The following is a 16,743-nucleotide window of genomic DNA, read 5'->3' as shown; positions in this document are numbered from 1 at the left end:
CAGGGGTTAGGCCTAGGGAAGGTCAGGGGTTAGGCCTAGGGAAGGTCTAGGGCACAGCAGAGGATGCAGAAGTGTGGCCTGGCCAGGCGGGTATTGCTGAATCTCAGCCCCTAAAGGCCTCCTCAGGAGCCTGGCTAGATGTGACCATGCTGGGCAGGAGGAAGGGAGAACAGAGGAGAGACCTGAGTGGGCTTCTTGGAGGAGGGGGTATACCAAGCTGGGCCTTGAATTTTGCCTGGCTGCTGGGGGGGGTCAGGGTGGCCCTGGAGGGGGAATTGCTGGTCCAGTGTGGTCGGAATTCAGGAGTGTCATGATGGGCCTAAATGCCCAGCAGAGGTCTGGAAGTTTCTGAGGTCAGAGGTCAACGTCCTGAAGTTGTAGGGTCACAATGACTAGGTGAGGTTCCGACTTCACAGATTAGGCAGATGTGGGGGTGGATGGTGGTGGCCGCAGCCCTGCCCGAGACCCCCTGCCTGCCACCTGCTTTCCCTCAGGCTGCCTGGTTTCTCACCAGGGTGGGGTCCCAGGATGCCAGGCCAGGAATGCCAGCTATGTGGGGAGGGCGGGCTGGCAGCCGCCCGCCGGGGGCACGAGGGAGCAGGCGGACGCTTTGCTCTCTTCCCCGGGAACGCTGCGGGCAGCGAGCTGAGCGGACCAGTGGCCTGGAAAGATTGCAGCGGCCAGACTCGGGTGCAGGGAGCCAGCCTGCAGGAGGCCCTGCCCACGAGCATTGGACGGATGGGTAAACTGAGGCTCCCAGAGGCCAGTGAGAGTCAGTGGCTGAGCGGCATTCGAACACAGGACCCCAACCCAGAGAACCTTCTTTAGGATACAGCTGCAGGTACCTAGACTGTCGCTTCAGCCCCTCACTCCGCAGATGGGAAGTGAGGCCAGGGCGGGGGGGGGGGCCAGCTGGGCCCCTTCCTGCCTCCAGGCCTCTCTCCAGGCTGCTTGGGACACCCTCCTCCCTGCCCAGCACCACGGAGCTCCCTGCTGGGTGTCCTCTTGAAGGCTTAGTTTCCTCATCTGTAAAGGGGGCTGGCAAGGCCCACCCTGAAGAGACCCCATGGGGATGCAGTAGGACAGGGTGCGGGACACTGCTTAGGAAGGGTGGTCTTTTTGTTTTGTTGGATTTTTTTTTTTTCACAAGGGTGTTGTTTTGTCTTGTCGCCCCCATAAGTGCAGGCCCTGTGACTGGGCAGGTTAGGCAACAGGTCAGAGGGTCAGGCAGGCTGCGATCAGGCCTGCCCTCTGCACAGGCTCCACTCCCCTGCATCGCCTCCAGCCACGTCCCAGGGGGTTCAGGTACTTCCTGACCCAGTAGAGGGAGAAGCCATTTGCCAACAGAGGATTGATTGTGTCTGATTTTCAGATGAGAAAACTGTCTCAGAACAGCCTTGGAGTGGCCTTCCTGAGGTCTGGGGATGTCCCCAAGCCCCATGCTTCCCCCAAGCTGGCCTAGAACCCCGGCTGGGGAAGGAGATGTGCAGATTCAAGGCAGATCAGAGCAGGGGCAGGTGGCCTGCGTGCCACTGGGCCCTTGCACTGGCTGCATCAGCCCCCAGCCTCCTGTTCCGCTCTATCCTGATCCATCTGACAGGGGAAGGCTGAGGGGACCCTGCGGTGCCGGCTCTGGGACTGTGATGGTGGCCCAGGGGGTCTGCAGTGTGACCCCAGACTTGGAAGACATTCTTGTCCCCATTTGACAAACAGGAGCACTGAGGCCAGCGTGCACCCCTGCCCCCCACTCTGCCCACGGGGCCCTGCTGGGCTCCAGAGCCGGTGGAGAGCCTCTTCCAGGCCATCTGTGGCTGTAACGTCCTGGGCCAACTTCTGCCCACCTGAGGGAGAGGCTGGCAGGGACGCAGCCTTGGGTGGGCGTGGGGGCCAGGTGCCGCCCTCCCAGGTATTTGCGGAGTTACTTCCTGGACAAGTGGACCCCGGCTCGCCTCCCTGGCTGATCGCAGATAATTAGAACATTCTTCAAATATTTTGCCGGAGGATGCCTGAGGAGGAAGAATTACAAAGCGCCCGGGCCAGGAGCGTGGGCTGGAGGAGTCCTGGGCAGCTGGGCGGCCGGGGCCAGGCCAGGGATGGGGGCCTGGAGGCAGGCTGGGGATCTGGCCATCTCGGCCCGCCTGTCCCCACCTCCATGGGGGTGGAGGTGCTTACGTCCAAGGGCAGCTCAGAGCCCGGCTGGGTGCTGGGCAATGTTGGGGATCCCCCAGCTGGTGGTGGTGGCCAGACCCTGCCCCAAACGGCATCAGGAGAAGCCTGAGGGGGTCAAGCACAGAGTCCTGGCTCCCTGGGGGTCCGGTGGGTGGGAAGGCCTCTCGGAGGAGGGTCTCTGCGGTGGTGAGATCAGCAGGTCTGGGAAGAGGAACTGGAGGGTGAAGGTGCAGAGGCGGAAAGCCGAGTGTTGGAGGGTAAGAGTGAGTGGTAGGGGTGTGCCCGGGGCCAGCCTCATGACTGACAGCACCCAGGGCCAATGAGGAGCAGCCCAGGGCCGGGCCGGGAGGCCTGGCTCAAGCCCTGAAGCCATGTCCTGCCGGTACGGGGGCAGGGCGGAGGGGCAGACTGGGGGTGGGGTGGGCCGCCCCGGAGGGCAGAGGGAGCCCTGGGCTGCCGGCGGGAAGCCCTCTCTCATCACTGCTCACCTTCCCAAAGGTGGTACAAGCCTCCTCCCCAGGAGGAAAGCAGGATGTCCCCCAGCGACCCCCTCCTGGCTCCCGGGGCTCTGGGAGGGGTCTGGGGTGTTGAGGCCCAGTGGGCTTAGTCATGAGGTCTGGGTTCCGGAAAGTACTTAGACCCTAGTCTCCCCCATGGAGTGCTGCCCCAGTCCTAGCCTCGGGGACATGCCCAGGATTCTGTGGTTGGTTAGGGGCAGGGGCTGCTCCAACCCAGAGCCCTGGGGATGGCTGGGCTGCATTAGAGCTGGCGTTCTGTCCAGTGAGAGGGAGCTGGGGCTCCATGCCGTGGTAGGCCGTTTGCCCTCTGCGGGGGTATCTCTATCCTGTGCTGTGGTTTGTGGGGTCCTTGTTCGGGAATTTGTAGGAGAAACGAGATGCTGAGGTGGAGGTGCCTGGCTCCTGCGGCCACATCCATGGCCATAGCTTTAAGGCCCCGAGGACAGATCAGATGGCGCGAGGCTTCCTCTGGGCCTGAGAGGCTGTTCTGTCACGTGGGCCCGGGCTGGCAATGATGCCACTTCTCTCTGGCTCTTTAAGTAGGAAGACAGGCAGATGCCAGTGGATCAGTGCCCTATCAAGGGCACTTTGGGGTGGCTTCACTCCCATAATCCCGGCACCCTGCCCACATCCTGGGGTCGAAGTGCTAGGCCCTCATCCGGAGAAACATATTGTTTCTCAACAATATGTAAAGTGGGAATAAAATCTGCTCTTTATCGACCTGTAACAGTCGAAGAGAAAACGGGGTGCGCCTGGGTCCCCCGCCCCGCTGAGAGCGTGCCAGCTGCAGTGTCCTGCTGTCCACGCGAGCGGGGTCATTGTCCTGGGAGGCCCCAGCAGCTGAGTGCGAGCTGCCCTCACGCGTCCCACTGGCTGATGCGTCCGTCCGTCACTCATTCGGCAGCTCCACGGTGACCACTGAGGCTCAGCTGGGCCTGGCGCAGGCCAGGCAGACTGCACAGTGGGCAATGAGATGGGCCACCACCCTGGAGCAGCGCACGGCCTGCGTGGGGAGGGTCTGGCTCAGGTTTGGGGGCCTCCTTCAGCAGCCCTCCTGGGAGGTTCCCCCCAGTGTAGCCTCGTGCCCCCAGGGACCGATGGGGGAGGATGGTTCTCCAGGTGGACAGGTGACCTCTCCAACTGTCTTTGAGGGTCAGGGACAGGGTGATGAGACACTGACCGGTCTGGAGCCAGGATGTATGGGTCCTGGTCCCGGCTTCCTCCCTCCCTCCCTCCCTCCCTCCCTCCTTCCTCCCTCCCTCCCTCCCTCCCTCCCTCCCTCCCTCCCTCCCTCCCTCCTCCCTCCCTCCCTCCCTCCCTCCCTCCCTGAGCTACTCGGCAGGTGGCTGGACCTTCTGGGCCTTTCAGTCCTTATTCTGAGGAATAACAATAATAATTATAATTATTTTCACAACATTTGCCCCCGTCCCGCTACTGAGGCGACCCCTGAGCCCAGAGTCCAGCACACAGTAGGTGCTCACGCCACCTTGAGTCCAACAGCATGAGGGGTTTAGGGTAGACTCCTAGCTGCTGAGGCAGGTTTGGAGGGCATTAGCTCCTGAACGAAGCAGGGGTGTCCTACACAGAGACAGGGAGGGGCAGGGTGGCTCTAATCCTGAGCATTGGTGAGACACTGGCTCCCCCATTTGACCCCTCTTGGGTCCTCAGGGTCCCCGCTCTTGTTTCCCAAGGAAGAGCCCTAAGGCTGGGCCATGGCAGGACTGGCGCTTGGCCTAGACAGGGGCCTTAGCTGGGTGGCACTGGGAAGAGGCTGCCCGTCAGGGTCTGGCCCCACTGGTGGGCCCAGCTCCTCGGGGCAGAGGACAGCTAGCAGGTGGGCAGCTCTGCCCCCTGGCCCCGAGTGCTGCCCAGGGGCAGGCTGAGAGCAGAAGGGCCCTGCCTGGTGGGGTCCCACTGAAGAAGGGCTCCCTCCAATGTCACGGTCCTCAGGGTCTCCCGCGCCCATGCTTCTTATTGCCCCGGGAGCTGCTGGGTCAGCCTGCCTCTCTATTCAGGGTTCCCAGAGGACCAGGGCCCAGTGGGGACAGGCTGGCAGCATCTGGACGGAGTCCAGGCAGAGGCAGAGGGCGGCAGGCAGGCAGGGGGCAGCCCTCAGCAGAGCCAGGCTGAGGATGCCCTTGGATCCCCGGGCCTCTGAGCCCGGGTTTGGGCTGTACTCTGGCCTAACCCAGCTCTGCCTGCAGGGGGCGGGGGCCCAGCCCACAGCAGCCCCCAGGAGCATGTGCTGCAGGAGGGGTTAGCACCCCTCAAGGCCGGGCACACAAAGCATCCAGGAATGATTTTTAATGTTCACATTTTATTTCTTTTTTTTTTTTTTTTTGCGGTACGCCGGCCTCTCACTGCTGTGGCCTCTCCCGTTGCGGAGCACAGGCTCCGGACGCGCAGGCTCAGTGGCCATGGCTCACGGGCCCAGCCGCTCCGCGGCATGTGGGATATTCCCGGACCGGGACATGAACCCGTATCCCCCGCATCGGCAGGCGGACTCTCAACCACTGCGCCACCGGGGAAGCCCCACACATTTTATTTCTTAATTGTGCTTTCTTTATTTTAATTTTTGTAAGAAAACTTGGAGTTTGTATTCTTGCCTTGTTCTGCCAGCCCTGTAAACTTTTGTATTGCAACAGTTTACTTTTTTGTCGAGGTATAACTTACATAAAGTGCAGAAATCTCTAATGGGCATTTTGATGCCTTTTCACCTACATGGGCACCTATGTAACCCCTGCCCAGCTTGAGATAGAGAACATTCGGGCCCCCAGCAGAGCAGGCTCCCCCCTGGCCCCTCCCCATCAGTGCCTCCCACCTCAGGGTGACTTCTGAGTTCTGCTTGGCCTGGAGCTTCTTTTTTTTTTTAAGAAGATGTTGGGGGTAGGAGTTTATTAATTAATTAATTCATTTTTGCCGCGTTGGGTCTTCGTTTCTGTCCGAGGGCTTTCTCTAGTTGTGGCAAGCGGGGGCCACTCTTCATCGCGGTGCACGGGCCTCTCACTATCGCGGCCTCTCCTGTTGCAGAGCACAGGCTCCAGATGCGCAGGCTCAGTTCTTGTGGCTCACGGGCCTAGTTGCTCCGCGGCACATGGGATCCTCCCAGACCAGGGCTCGAACCCGTGTTCCCTGCATTAGCAGGCAGATTCTCAACCACTGCGCCACCAGGGAAGCCCCTGCCTGGAGCTTCTTATACGTGGTAGCATCGGCGTTCTCCCGTCTTTCACTCCACGTGGTGTCTGGGGGAGTCATCCGTGTAAGCGGTTTGCATCTGGCTGGGTGAATGTACTGCAGTTTATCTCTCATTCTCCTGGTGATGGACACCTGGGTTGCTGTTCCCAGTTTGAGCTGGAGACCCGCGTTCATGTCCTTTGGCAGATGTAAGTGCTTACTTTTCTTGGGTGTATAGACCCTAGTGTGAAATTGCTGGGTCAGAGGGAAGAGCTGGTCCAGGAATGAACCCCTTGGTGGTGGATGCAGGGGCCGATATGAGCACCCACTGGCTTAAGAGTTGCCGGTTTAAGAATCGGTCCCCCTGATAGAAACAGCCCCCCCACAAGGGGGCTGGATCCTGGGGGCTCAATGAATGAGGGTCAGTAATGGGGCTCCAGTCTCAGGCTGTGAGGGTTAGTTAATAATGGCCAACGTCCATGACCTCTCACCACAGGCCAGCTACGAAGTGCCATGTACTTCGACTCAAGTACCCCTCCCGGCAGCTCTGTGATGTATCATGGCTATTATTACTCCCACTTTACAGATGTGGAAACTGAGGCACAGAGAGGTCAAGAAACTTGCCTGAGGTCTCAGAGCTAGGAAAAGGCAGAGCCAGGGTTCCAAACAAGCTGGCCCGCACCAGGGCTCATGTTCCTAACCCCTCCCCGCAGAGCTGCCAGGTGGGCAGCCTGGTACCCAGCTAATGAACAGCAAAGCCCACCGCCCCCCGCCCTTGGCCACTTCTCTGCCCATCTGTCACCCGGCAGTGGTCACCTGCCCCTCAGCCCCGCTGGAACCCCCTCGTCCTCGGGGCAGCCCCATCCACTTGGACCGCTCTGGCAGGAGAAAGACCTTCCGATTGTTCAGTGGCAGCCCCCTCCTTGCACAATGCCGGGCTCCAGCCCAGCGCCCTCTGGTCTGAGATCAGAGAGCCCTGCCCACAGCCCCCGGGGATGGGGACGAGGTGGGGGCTTCTTGTCTGCAGGGCCTGAAACCCTCCTCCTCCGAGCTCCCTTCATGGGACTGGCCCAGGCCAGGAGTGAGGAAAGTTCCAGACTTTCAGCTTTGCCCACTCCCCCTGGCATCTTGCCTGTGTCCCGAGGCCCCTCCCTGAATAGTGCAGGGAGATGAGCCCAGAGCAGAATTTTCCATGGAAAAAGTCAGCAACTGAAACACGAGCGCCCCGCCCGGCTCCTCTGTGCTCAGGGCCACGCAGAGCCGCCCTGCCAGCCTCTCCTGGGGCACCTGGGAGGGCAGCCTCCCAGAGGGTGAGAGCCGGGCCCACCCGGTGGGACACCTTGCTGAGGGTGCCCATAGCATGTCCTCACCCCAAACTGCAGTTACCCCAGAATGCTGCCTGAGTCCCCTTCCTGTCTCCAGCAGGGCATCAGTTCTGTAGCCACCGTGTATTTTTACCCCTTTCCCACTCTGACGGTTTCCTAACGCGCCGCCCACATCTGCAGCCCCCTCCCCTCCGGGTGGAAGGAACAGTGCGGGCAGGTCTTCAGGTGTAGTGAGGCCAGGTCCTGGGGCGAGGCGGGCCAGGCCTGTTCAGGGAGGCCAGTGGTCAGACTGTGGGAGAGGGGATGGACGGGGCACCGGACCGGTTGCCAGAGCTCAACCACTGGCACCAGCAGCTGTCCAGAAACCTGCACGAATTAACGAGTGACCTGGAGGATTTTAAATGCGGGCAGGATGTAAGCTGTGTTTTGAGAATGAAGAGTGGGTGTAGTTTCCCACTCCAGGCCGTCTTCTATATTATGCTCCTACTGTGTGCTGTGCTCTGAGCCACAGTGCTGTCTCCACCTGAGTTCTGGAAGCAGAGACCTGGCTGTGTGGCCTTGGGCAGGTCCCTTAGCCTCTCTGAGCTCCAGTCCGCACTCCTGTAACACGGGGATGGCAAGGCTCATCTTGCAAAGAGAGGATTGAGACACAGCGGAGGGCTGTGTTGTCCAAGGCGGGTGCTCAGAATGGGAATATTTAATATCTTTAGGGGAAAAAAATCTCCACATTCTAAGGGAGACAATGTTGAAATCATTTCTGAATTATCAACCATATCTGATTATTTTTGCTCCTGGTATACGGTGCGACTCTCTTCTCTGAAGCTTTTGTTTTACCTCTAATCTACACGCTGACATCCGGAGGATGGCTGGGGGCTCCCATCCCCCTATTGCATCAGCACCAGTTGCCTGGGAGAAGCATACAGGGTACCAGCCGGGCAAGGCCCCTCTGGTCCCCTTCCACAGATCCCACCTATGGCCGGGGGTGTGGAAGTCCTGTGTACAGAGAGCATTTTTTAAAACTTAATTAATTTTATTTTTGGCTGCGTTGGGTCTTTGTTGCTGCACGCAGGCTTTCTCTAGTTGCGGCGAGCGGGGGCTACTCTTCGTTGCAGTGCGCGGGCTTCTCATTGCGGTGGCTTCTTTTGTTGCGGAGCACGGGCTCTAGGCGCGTGGGCTTCAGTAGTTGTGGCGCACGGGCTTCGTTGCTGCGCGGCATGTGGGATCTTCCCGGACCAGGGATCGAACCCGTGTCCCCTACATTGGCAGGAGGATTCTTAACCACTGAGCCACCAGGGAAGCCCAGAGAGCATTTTTAAAAATCGTGTTCAAAGTTCATTTAACATAAAATTTGCCACTTCACTTTCACCGTGTTAAAGTATACAATTCCGTGGCATTTCATACATCTTCAATGTTGTGTAACCATCACCTCTATCTAGTTCTGTAACTTATCCATCACCCCAGGTGGAAATTCCGCACCTAGGAAGCAGTGACTTCTCATTGCCTCTCCCCCAGCCCCTGGCCTACCCTGCTTCTGTCTCTGTGGATTTACCTTTGCTGGACATTTCATAGAAAAGGAATCGTACAATATGTGGCCTTTTGTGTCTGGCTTCTTTCACTGAGTATAATGTTTTTGTTTTTGTTTTTTGCGGTACACGGGCCTCTCACTGCTGTGGCCTCTCCCGTTGCGGAGCACAGGCTCCGGACGCGCAGGCTCAGCGGCCATGGCTCACGGGCCCAGCCGCTCCACGGCACGCGGGATCTTCCCGGACCGGGGCACGAACCCGTGTCCCCTGCATCGGCAGGCGGACTCCCAACCACTGAGCCACCAGGGAAGCCCGAGTATAATGTTTTTGAGGTTCATCCATGTAGCATGTGTCTGTACTTCATTCCTTTTCATGGCCAAATAATATTCCACGGTCCGGGTGGACCACATTCTGTTTATCCATTCATCCGTTGACGGACATTTGGGTTATTTCCTCCTTTTGGCTATTGTGACTAGTGCTGCTATGAACATCTGTGTACAGGTTTTTGTTGGAATGCCTGCCTTCATTCTTTTGAACACACACCTAGGAGTGGAATTGCTGGGTGCTATGGTCATTCCTTTGTGAGGAACTTCCCAGCTGCTGTCTACAGCGGCTGCACCATTTTACATTCTCACCAGCAATGCCTAAGGGTCCCAGTTTCCCCACATCCTCGCCAATGTGTGCTATTTTCTGTTGTTTTGATCATAGCCATCTTGGTGGGTGTGAGGTGTTTCCTCTCTGTGGCTCTGATTTGCGTTACCCTAATGATGATGGATGTTTAGAATCTTTTCCCATGCTCGTTGGCCATTTGTCTCTCCTTGGAGAAAGGTTTAAGTCCTTCACCCATTTTTTAAATGTGGTCTTCTTGTTATTGACTTGCAGGAGCTCTTTTTGACATAATCCCTGAGTATTTATTCATTCGTTCATTCATTCATCCACTCCACACTCATGGTCGGCTACACGGGGCAGTCCCCGAGGCCCTAGGGCCAGCTCAGACCTGGCACTGCCCTCGACGTGTTTGCGGGCTGGTGGGGGAGCCAGGGGTGGAAACAACGACCATGAGACTAGGGGTGAGGTTGGTACTCGAGGGACAAGCGTCCACAATGTGTGTCCTTGGTGCCTGGGGAAGAGGGGTTTGAGCCCAGTGGGGCTTGCCCTTGGGCCCGGAAGGGCAGGAGAGTTTTCGAGACAGAAGAAAGGGAGGGAGACCAGCATGCCAGCAGAGGGACGAGCGCAAGCAGGGGTGGCAGGGTTGTCAGAGGCCAGATCATAGGAGGCGTCCGATTCTGATCAAAGGAACCCAGGGAGCTGTAGGTGGGCTCTCAGGGACACCATCAGGGTGGGGTGGGGGGAGGTGGGTGCTAGGGGTGGCCTGCCTGGAGGGGGGAGACCAGGGCTGCAATAATCTGTTTCTGCCCCCAGGTGCATCCAGTTAGACCCCATTTGTCTGAACTTCTGCCCCCAGGAGCAAGGGTTCTTACCCTGGGCAGCAGGGCCTTGGCAGCCCAGAGCCTGCTGGAAGGATCTGGGGATGGGGAATGTGCTTTTCGCATCCAGGCTCCGACCGACCGACCGACCGGGAGGGCTGGAGGCTGGTGCCCGGCAGGGTTCCCATCCATCTCATTTCCCTGGGTTGGTTTTCTGAGCATCTACAATTACTTTGGGCTGAATTCCCCAGATTCCAGCCCGCTCCCAGCCCCGCCTGCCCAGATGCTCTTCCTTCACACCAGCCTCAGGCGTTGCTGCCCCTTGTGCCCGTGGGAGACCCAGGGGGGTCTCGGCCAGATTAGTGGGTGGGGCTGGCGGGCCACGGGGATTGAGTGTCGCCGGGGCGTCCTGGTCGCAGCATGTGCTGTGGGCTCAGGCCACACGGGGACTTTCCCAGCTGGCTGTGGGTGCTCGGCTGCCCTGGAAAAACACTGACTCGTTTCTCTCAAGAAAGGGGCTGGCAGGCTGTGGGCAGAGGGAGGGAACTCACCGTGCTAGGAGGCCAGGGCCTGCGCAGCGGCTTTGGGGAGCCCCTCGTGGCCTCCCCACTCCCACCTTTTGCCCCCAGACTCTGTCTTGAAACCCAGCTGTTGCTGTGGGTCTGCGGAACCCAGCCCGCCTCCTTTCAGCTTGCTGTCCCTTCCCTGGGTGCTTAAAACCAAACAATTGATGCAGCTTCTGTGGGGAAACAGCCTGCCAGTTCCTCAGAAAGCAAAACCAACGACCTCGTGACCCAGCAATTCCACTCCTAGGTACATGCCCCGAAGAATGGAAAATAGGGACTCAAAGAAAACTTGTGTGCACGTGTTCAGAGCAGCGTTATTCACAACAGCCAAAAGGTGGAAACAACCCAAATGTCCATCAGTGATGAAGGGATAAACAGAATGCGATCTCGCATTACAATGGAATATTATTTGGCCATCATAAAAAGGAAGGAAGTTCATGATACAATGAGGATGAACTTTGAGGAGGTTATACTAAGTGAAAGAAGCCAGGCACAAAAGGTCACATGTTGTATGATTCCATCCGTATGAAATGTCTAGTGGCTGCCAGGGGCTAGGGGAGTGACTGCTAAGGGGTAGGGGTTGCCTTCTGGGGTGGTGAGTGCCTTGGAACTTGATAGAGGTGGTGGTTGACCAACATTGGCAAGGTACTCAATGCCACAGGACTTTAAAATGGTTAACTTTCTGCAATGTGAATTTCACCTCCTTAAACAAATAAACAATCACACTGATGACACCCAGGGGAAGAGAGAAACAGCCGAGCAAGTGCCCCCAGTTCCTGCAGGGTGCTGGGAGATTAATTACAAGGCACCCTCAGGGGACCACTCTGAGGATACAATGTTGCAATAAAGCACCCTGCCGAGCCCAGCACACAGTAGGTGCTCAATTCACATCAGCTCCTGTTTCCTCCTCTGAGTGCACCCAGTCTTCCAGAAACAATAACAACTGTCATCCCCACGTGTGTGTGCAGCCTTTCTCCCCTTGGAGAGGGGGAGAAAGGTGTTTTATACCCCATGTCATGGGTGTGAAAACTGAGTCTCAGAGAGGCAGAATGTCTCCCCAAGGTCACACACGGACTGTGGCTGCAGTCAGGACCCGGTGGGCTTGGCTCCCGGCCTGCCCAGCCTACTTCGCAGCCTGCCTGGTCCAGGCACCCTGGGGTGGAGGGAGCCAGGGGTCTACAAGTGATGGAAAAGCCTCAGTTGTCTGGGAGTTGGGGTCTGCTGCTTGGGGGCAGCTGTGGACAGTTGCAAGCTGGTGGCTGTCAAATCCACGAAGGGTCTGTGTGTCTGATTCGGAGGCACAGAGAGGCGTGGTTCTTGTATTCCACGGGACTGTTGATTCATGGAACTTGTGATCCCGTGGTTCTTGCGATCCCGTTCCTGCAAATTCGAGGCTGAGGGGGCACGGGTGTGTGTGCCTTTTCAAGCTGGAATCCTGTGTGCAGGTCAGTGGAACATGGTGCTTGAGGGCAGGGCTCCGTGCTTTGTTCCCTGGCGGGCAGAGCTTGGCACGAGGTGGGCTCCTGGAACATGTCTGCTGGCCGAGGGACTGAGTGGGGAGAGTGGCAGGCGCGGGGTGGCGGGAGCCTGCCCAGGTGTCTCACCTCCTCGGCACCCTCTCCCCCGCAGAGCGCTGTCCTCCGTCGTGGCCCTGGGAGCCAACACCATCTGCAACAAGATCCCTGGCTTGGCCCCGCGGCAGCGTGCCATCTGCCAGAGCCGGCCCGATGCCATCATCGTGATCGGGGAGGGGGCGCAGATGGGCATCGACGAGTGCCAGTACCAGTTCCGCTTCGGACGCTGGAACTGCTCCGCCCTCGGCGAGAAGACTGTCTTCGGGCAAGAGCTCCGAGTAGGTAAGGGCGCCTCCGGGCCTGCGGGGACCCCGCCTTCGGGGCTTTGGGTGCCTGGGGGCCAGGCCACCCACTGAAGGCCAGGCCAGGTGGCCCACGCTCACTTTTCTACACCTGCTGGCTGATTTCTTTGCTGTAACAGCACTTCTCTGGGTCTGGCCTGCTGGAGGCCCAGGACCCCAGGGAGACCCGGACCCGGACCTGGCCTGGCCCTTTGGGACACTGCCGCGTCTGGAACGAGGGAGGTGTCGACAGGGGCCAGCCCGTGTGAATGGACGAGGGCCCTTGCTCTGGGCTGTCAGGCTGGGGGACACCGTCCCGTGTGGACGTGAGCGGGCAGGTTGGGGGCGCCGTGGTTAGAGGCACGCCGTGCTAATGCACGGCAGCCGGGTGGCCCTAGGCGCGACATGTCTCTCCATGTCTCTGTGTCTGTGTCTGGAAACGGGTAACAGTAGTGGTTCCTGCAGGGGGCGGTTGGGGGGCTTGATGCGAAAGGTGCCCGGCCCACAGGAAGCGCTGTATGATTGTAGCTGGGATTCCGAGAGTGGAAGGGACTCTGGCCAGAGGGAACAGCAGGGTGCAGCAGTGTGACAGGTGGGGGCAGGGAGGAGTCCGGCTGGAGGGAGGGCAGGGTTGGGGGGTTGTGCAGGGGGTGTTGGGACGGGGGAGAGGGGTGGCCTCCGATTCCGTGGGCAGTGGCACATCCAGATTTCTGTGGGCTGAGCCCCGCTGCGCTTTGCACAGTCCCTGGGCCACACGGCCCCGGGGGAGGCTCCCGTGTGCCCATTTTACAGGGAAGGAGACTGAGGAGTGAAAGGGAGAAGTGGGACTTGCGGAGCTTGACCTGATTTGGAGCCGCTGTGTGACCTTGGGTCTGGCCCTTGGGGCTTCAGGGCCTCAGTTTCCTCGTTCGTAACCTGAGCTCTGAGCGAGCAGGCCCTTATCTGGGTCCCCAGCGCCTCTCCCAGTGCCTGTGTGCAGTAGGTACTTAATAAACAGCTGTTGAACGAGAGAGGGTGGGGATGGTGAGACACCTGCCGCCCCCCCAGGCCATTGTGAGGGTCAGAGGACAGAGAGTGATAAGGGGACACAGTGCCGGGCATGCAGGGCTGCCCTGTTATTCCAGACCCCAACCTGCGGGCACAGGTGAGCCTCCAAACGTGTGATTACAACAGGTCCTTCCGTTCCCAGAGGGCCAAGGAGCCTGGGCCTTTGGAGCGGAGTCACAGCTGGCGGGACGGAGGCCAGAGCTGAGCTCTGCAGGGCTTGGAACGCCTGTGTGGGGCTGGGGGAGGCACAGGGGAAAGCCCCCAGGGGCTCCTTTGCGGTGAGCAGCCTGTGGGTGGCACCTGGCACGGAGGGTGGCACCGCCCCCTCCCGAGGGCCGCACCACCCAAGTGCAGCTTCCTCCCTCCAGGTGCCAGCGGAGAGGGTGGGACTGCCTGCCCCGTCCCCCGCAGTTGGGAGGGCATGGGCACCAGTGCCCGCTTCATGCCAGGTGCCCACCTGCCTGCCTGGCACTGCCCGTCCCCTTCCCACCCACCCCGCCCCCCAGGACCCTGGGCTCCGATGCAGCTGTGACCATCCCCACGGCACAGCTGAGGATACTGAGGCCAGGGGACTTGTGCGGTGGCCAGTGGCCACACGGGGGAGCTGGGTTCAGATCCCCTTTCTGGTAGCCCTCCCTGCCTCCCTGTGCAAAGGGGGATGGGCAGTGGACATGGTCCTGTGGCCTGAGGACAGGTGGGAACTTGCCCTTCATTTAGGACCTCAAGACATAGGCGGTGAGGGAGACCTGGCCACTCTGATCCTCTCCTCAGGGTCAGGCCCCAGGCGGGGAGTTCACCCACAGTACCAATAGTAAATGCCGGGCTCCTATGCACCCTCCAAAGCCCAGAGGATTGGCATAGGCCCCCCTGCCAGCGACCGGTCCCCGCGTAGGGGACCCACATCACTTTCCCTGAGAGCAGCCCCTGGTGCTGTAAGGATCGCGGCTTACAGCTCACAGCTGTTCCTCCTTGGAGTCTAGCCCTCTGCCACAGAGAGGGGCGCCTGCAGCCAGGGACGGGCTGACGCAGAGCATGTAAAGTCCCCTTGTGCAGGTGGGGCTACTCTGTGACATTCTTCATGCCCTGAGCTCCCCTTGGGATCGGGCATCTCAGGCTCTGCTTCTAGGGAGCCCACCTAGGACACCCCCTCTCACTTTCATGAGCATTTCAGAGGCAGAGTTTTTGGCAGAGATGTCCACACCCACTGTCCCCGTCCCTCATTTTCTCACTCCAGTCACCCCTGTCCCGGCCATTAGTGACCTTGGTGTGGCCGACTGACCCTCTTCCTTGGCTGGGCCCCAGCTCACCTGGGCTTCCTCTAGCCTCTGGTTGCTCCTTCCCAGCCCCGCCCCAATCAGCTCTCCCCCCCCACCCCGCCCCCGGGGTCAAGACCGGCACGGCTGCCCCCTGTGGACCACTCGGCGCGGCTGACCCATGGGAGCCTCTGGTCAACACGTTCAGCATCTTGCTGCTGAAATCTCCATCCTCAGCCTCCCCTGCTGGCCTGACCACCCAGTCGTCCAGCAGAAACCTGGGGTTGTCCCCTCTGTCCATCCCCCCACTCTGCCCCATGGCGGCTGCGGGCCTGCCTCCCTGGCCCTCCTCTGGCAGCTGTCAGTTCCTCCCTCTGCCTCCTTCCCCGCCCCGTCCATGCCATGTCACTCCCTTCCTCCAAAACCTTCAGTAGCTCCCTATTGCCCAGGATAAAGTTAGCTTCCTAGCTTGGAGTCTGAGTAGCCCCTGCCTCCCTCCATCCCTTCTGGAAACTAGAGCTTTAGCCATCGCTGAGCCTGCCGGGCCGCTTCCCTCCTGCAGCTTCTCACCCTGGGAGGCCCTTCCCCTTCGCCTGCTTATTCACGTCTGATTTCCCCGCTGGCCGGCAACGCCTTTTTTCACCCCTCCTGGCTCTCCGTCATCCACAGGGGGGCTGAAGCCACGCCCTGGTGCTTCCTCCTCCTGGGTCTGTCAGCCCCGGGCCAGCTCAGCACCTGCCTGAGGTTCCCTCTGCTCTCTGCCCCCCGGGGGGTGGGCTTCCTAACACCCAGGCTGTCTCCTGACCAGCCTGAAGCCCCCCCCACCCCACCCCCCGGCTCCTCGCTGCCCTCCTAGGAAGGCCCAGCTCTCAGCCAGGAGGGCCCTGGCTGCAGGCTGAGCTGGGCTGAGCCCTGCAGGCAGCAGGAGTCCCTCTGCGTGCTGTCATGGTGGCCTGAGCAGCCCCTTGCTCCGCCCAGGGCTCAGCTCCCGGGACTCACAAGCAGGAAGTCAGGCTGAGCAGCGAGGCCAGCCCACGTAAGAGGCATGCAGGTGCCCCGGGCATGGGATGGGAGCCGGGCCATGGGCTGGCAGGCAGCCACTCGAGCGGTGCCAATTAATGATTGGCCCTGAGAGGGGGGATGGCCTGGGTGGGTGGGACAGGCCCCCTTCAGGCCCTGCCTGTGACCTTGGGCCACGCCTAAATCTTGAGAGCTGAAGGCAAACCCTTTAAAGGCGCAAATCGACGCCTGTGCAAAGTTCCAACTCCTTTTCCAGCACCTGGTGCTGTTGCTTGGATGCTTCCAGGGATGGGGAGCTTACTACTCCACATAAGATCTTTCTTATGATGAGCCTGTGCCGGCTTTGCCCTGGGGCCTCTGGGGGCCCGTTGCTGTGCTTCCTCTGGGGAGTTGAGGCCCACCCTAATCCTCCCTCCACCAACGAGGTCTCCCCTCACGCCGGGCAGCCTCCACCCTCTGGCCACCGGAGCCCACCCAAGCCTATTTTCTCCCCTACAGAGCGAGGCTGGGCCACCCTGGCCCCTCCTACCCGTCTCTCCCGTTACCTGGAAATGAGCTTGTTGGGGTGGGGTATGTGAATGTGTCCCCAACTCAACTGTCTTCTTCCATGGGGTGCGGGAGGAGGAAGGGGAAAGCATGAGAGTCAGGGGTGAACCTCGTATTCCAGGGACACCCGTTAGAAACTCAGGGTCCCCAGGCAGGGCATTTCTAACAGGCACCACAACGGAATGAGGACTGCTGTCGAGGGCTTCCTTGATGGGGTGATGTGTCCGTTGAGACCCGAGGGAGGATCAGAGTGACCCAGACCAGCCTGAAGGTGAGAGCAGGGAAGGGGGCTCCAGGTGGAGGGAACAGCATGTGCCAAA

The 16,743-nt window shown here is 59.8% G+C and overlaps 1 protein-coding gene across 4 annotated transcripts in view; it reads left to right on the top strand.

Annotated features, from left to right (window-relative positions):
* The window catches only part of WNT7B (Wnt family member 7B), a 50,321-nt gene that overhangs the window by 14,808 nt on the left and 18,770 nt on the right, over positions 1-16,743 (top strand). The window contains exons 1-2 of one of the 4 annotated variants that reach the window (XM_029206546.1): positions 12,119-12,147; positions 12,332-12,558. In XM_029206546.1, the coding sequence (XP_029062379.1) occupies positions 12,462-12,558 (97 nt within the window). In that variant the 5' untranslated portion in view covers positions 12,119-12,147; positions 12,332-12,461. Of the gene's footprint in view, positions 1-12,118; positions 12,148-12,331; positions 12,559-14,820; positions 16,695-16,743 lie in introns of those variants that run through there. The other 3 variants (XM_029206544.1, XM_029206542.1, XM_029206545.1) reach the window with 3 other exon arrangements.

Source organism: Monodon monoceros, unplaced genomic scaffold (genome assembly GCF_005190385.1).
Source record: "Monodon monoceros isolate NGI ecotype Baffin Bay Population unplaced genomic scaffold, NGI_Narwhal_1 Super_Scaffold_6, whole genome shotgun sequence".
NCBI classification, from domain to species: Eukaryota; Metazoa; Chordata; class Mammalia; order Artiodactyla; family Monodontidae; genus Monodon; species Monodon monoceros.
This window is presented reverse-complemented; position numbering and strand designations above follow the sequence as displayed.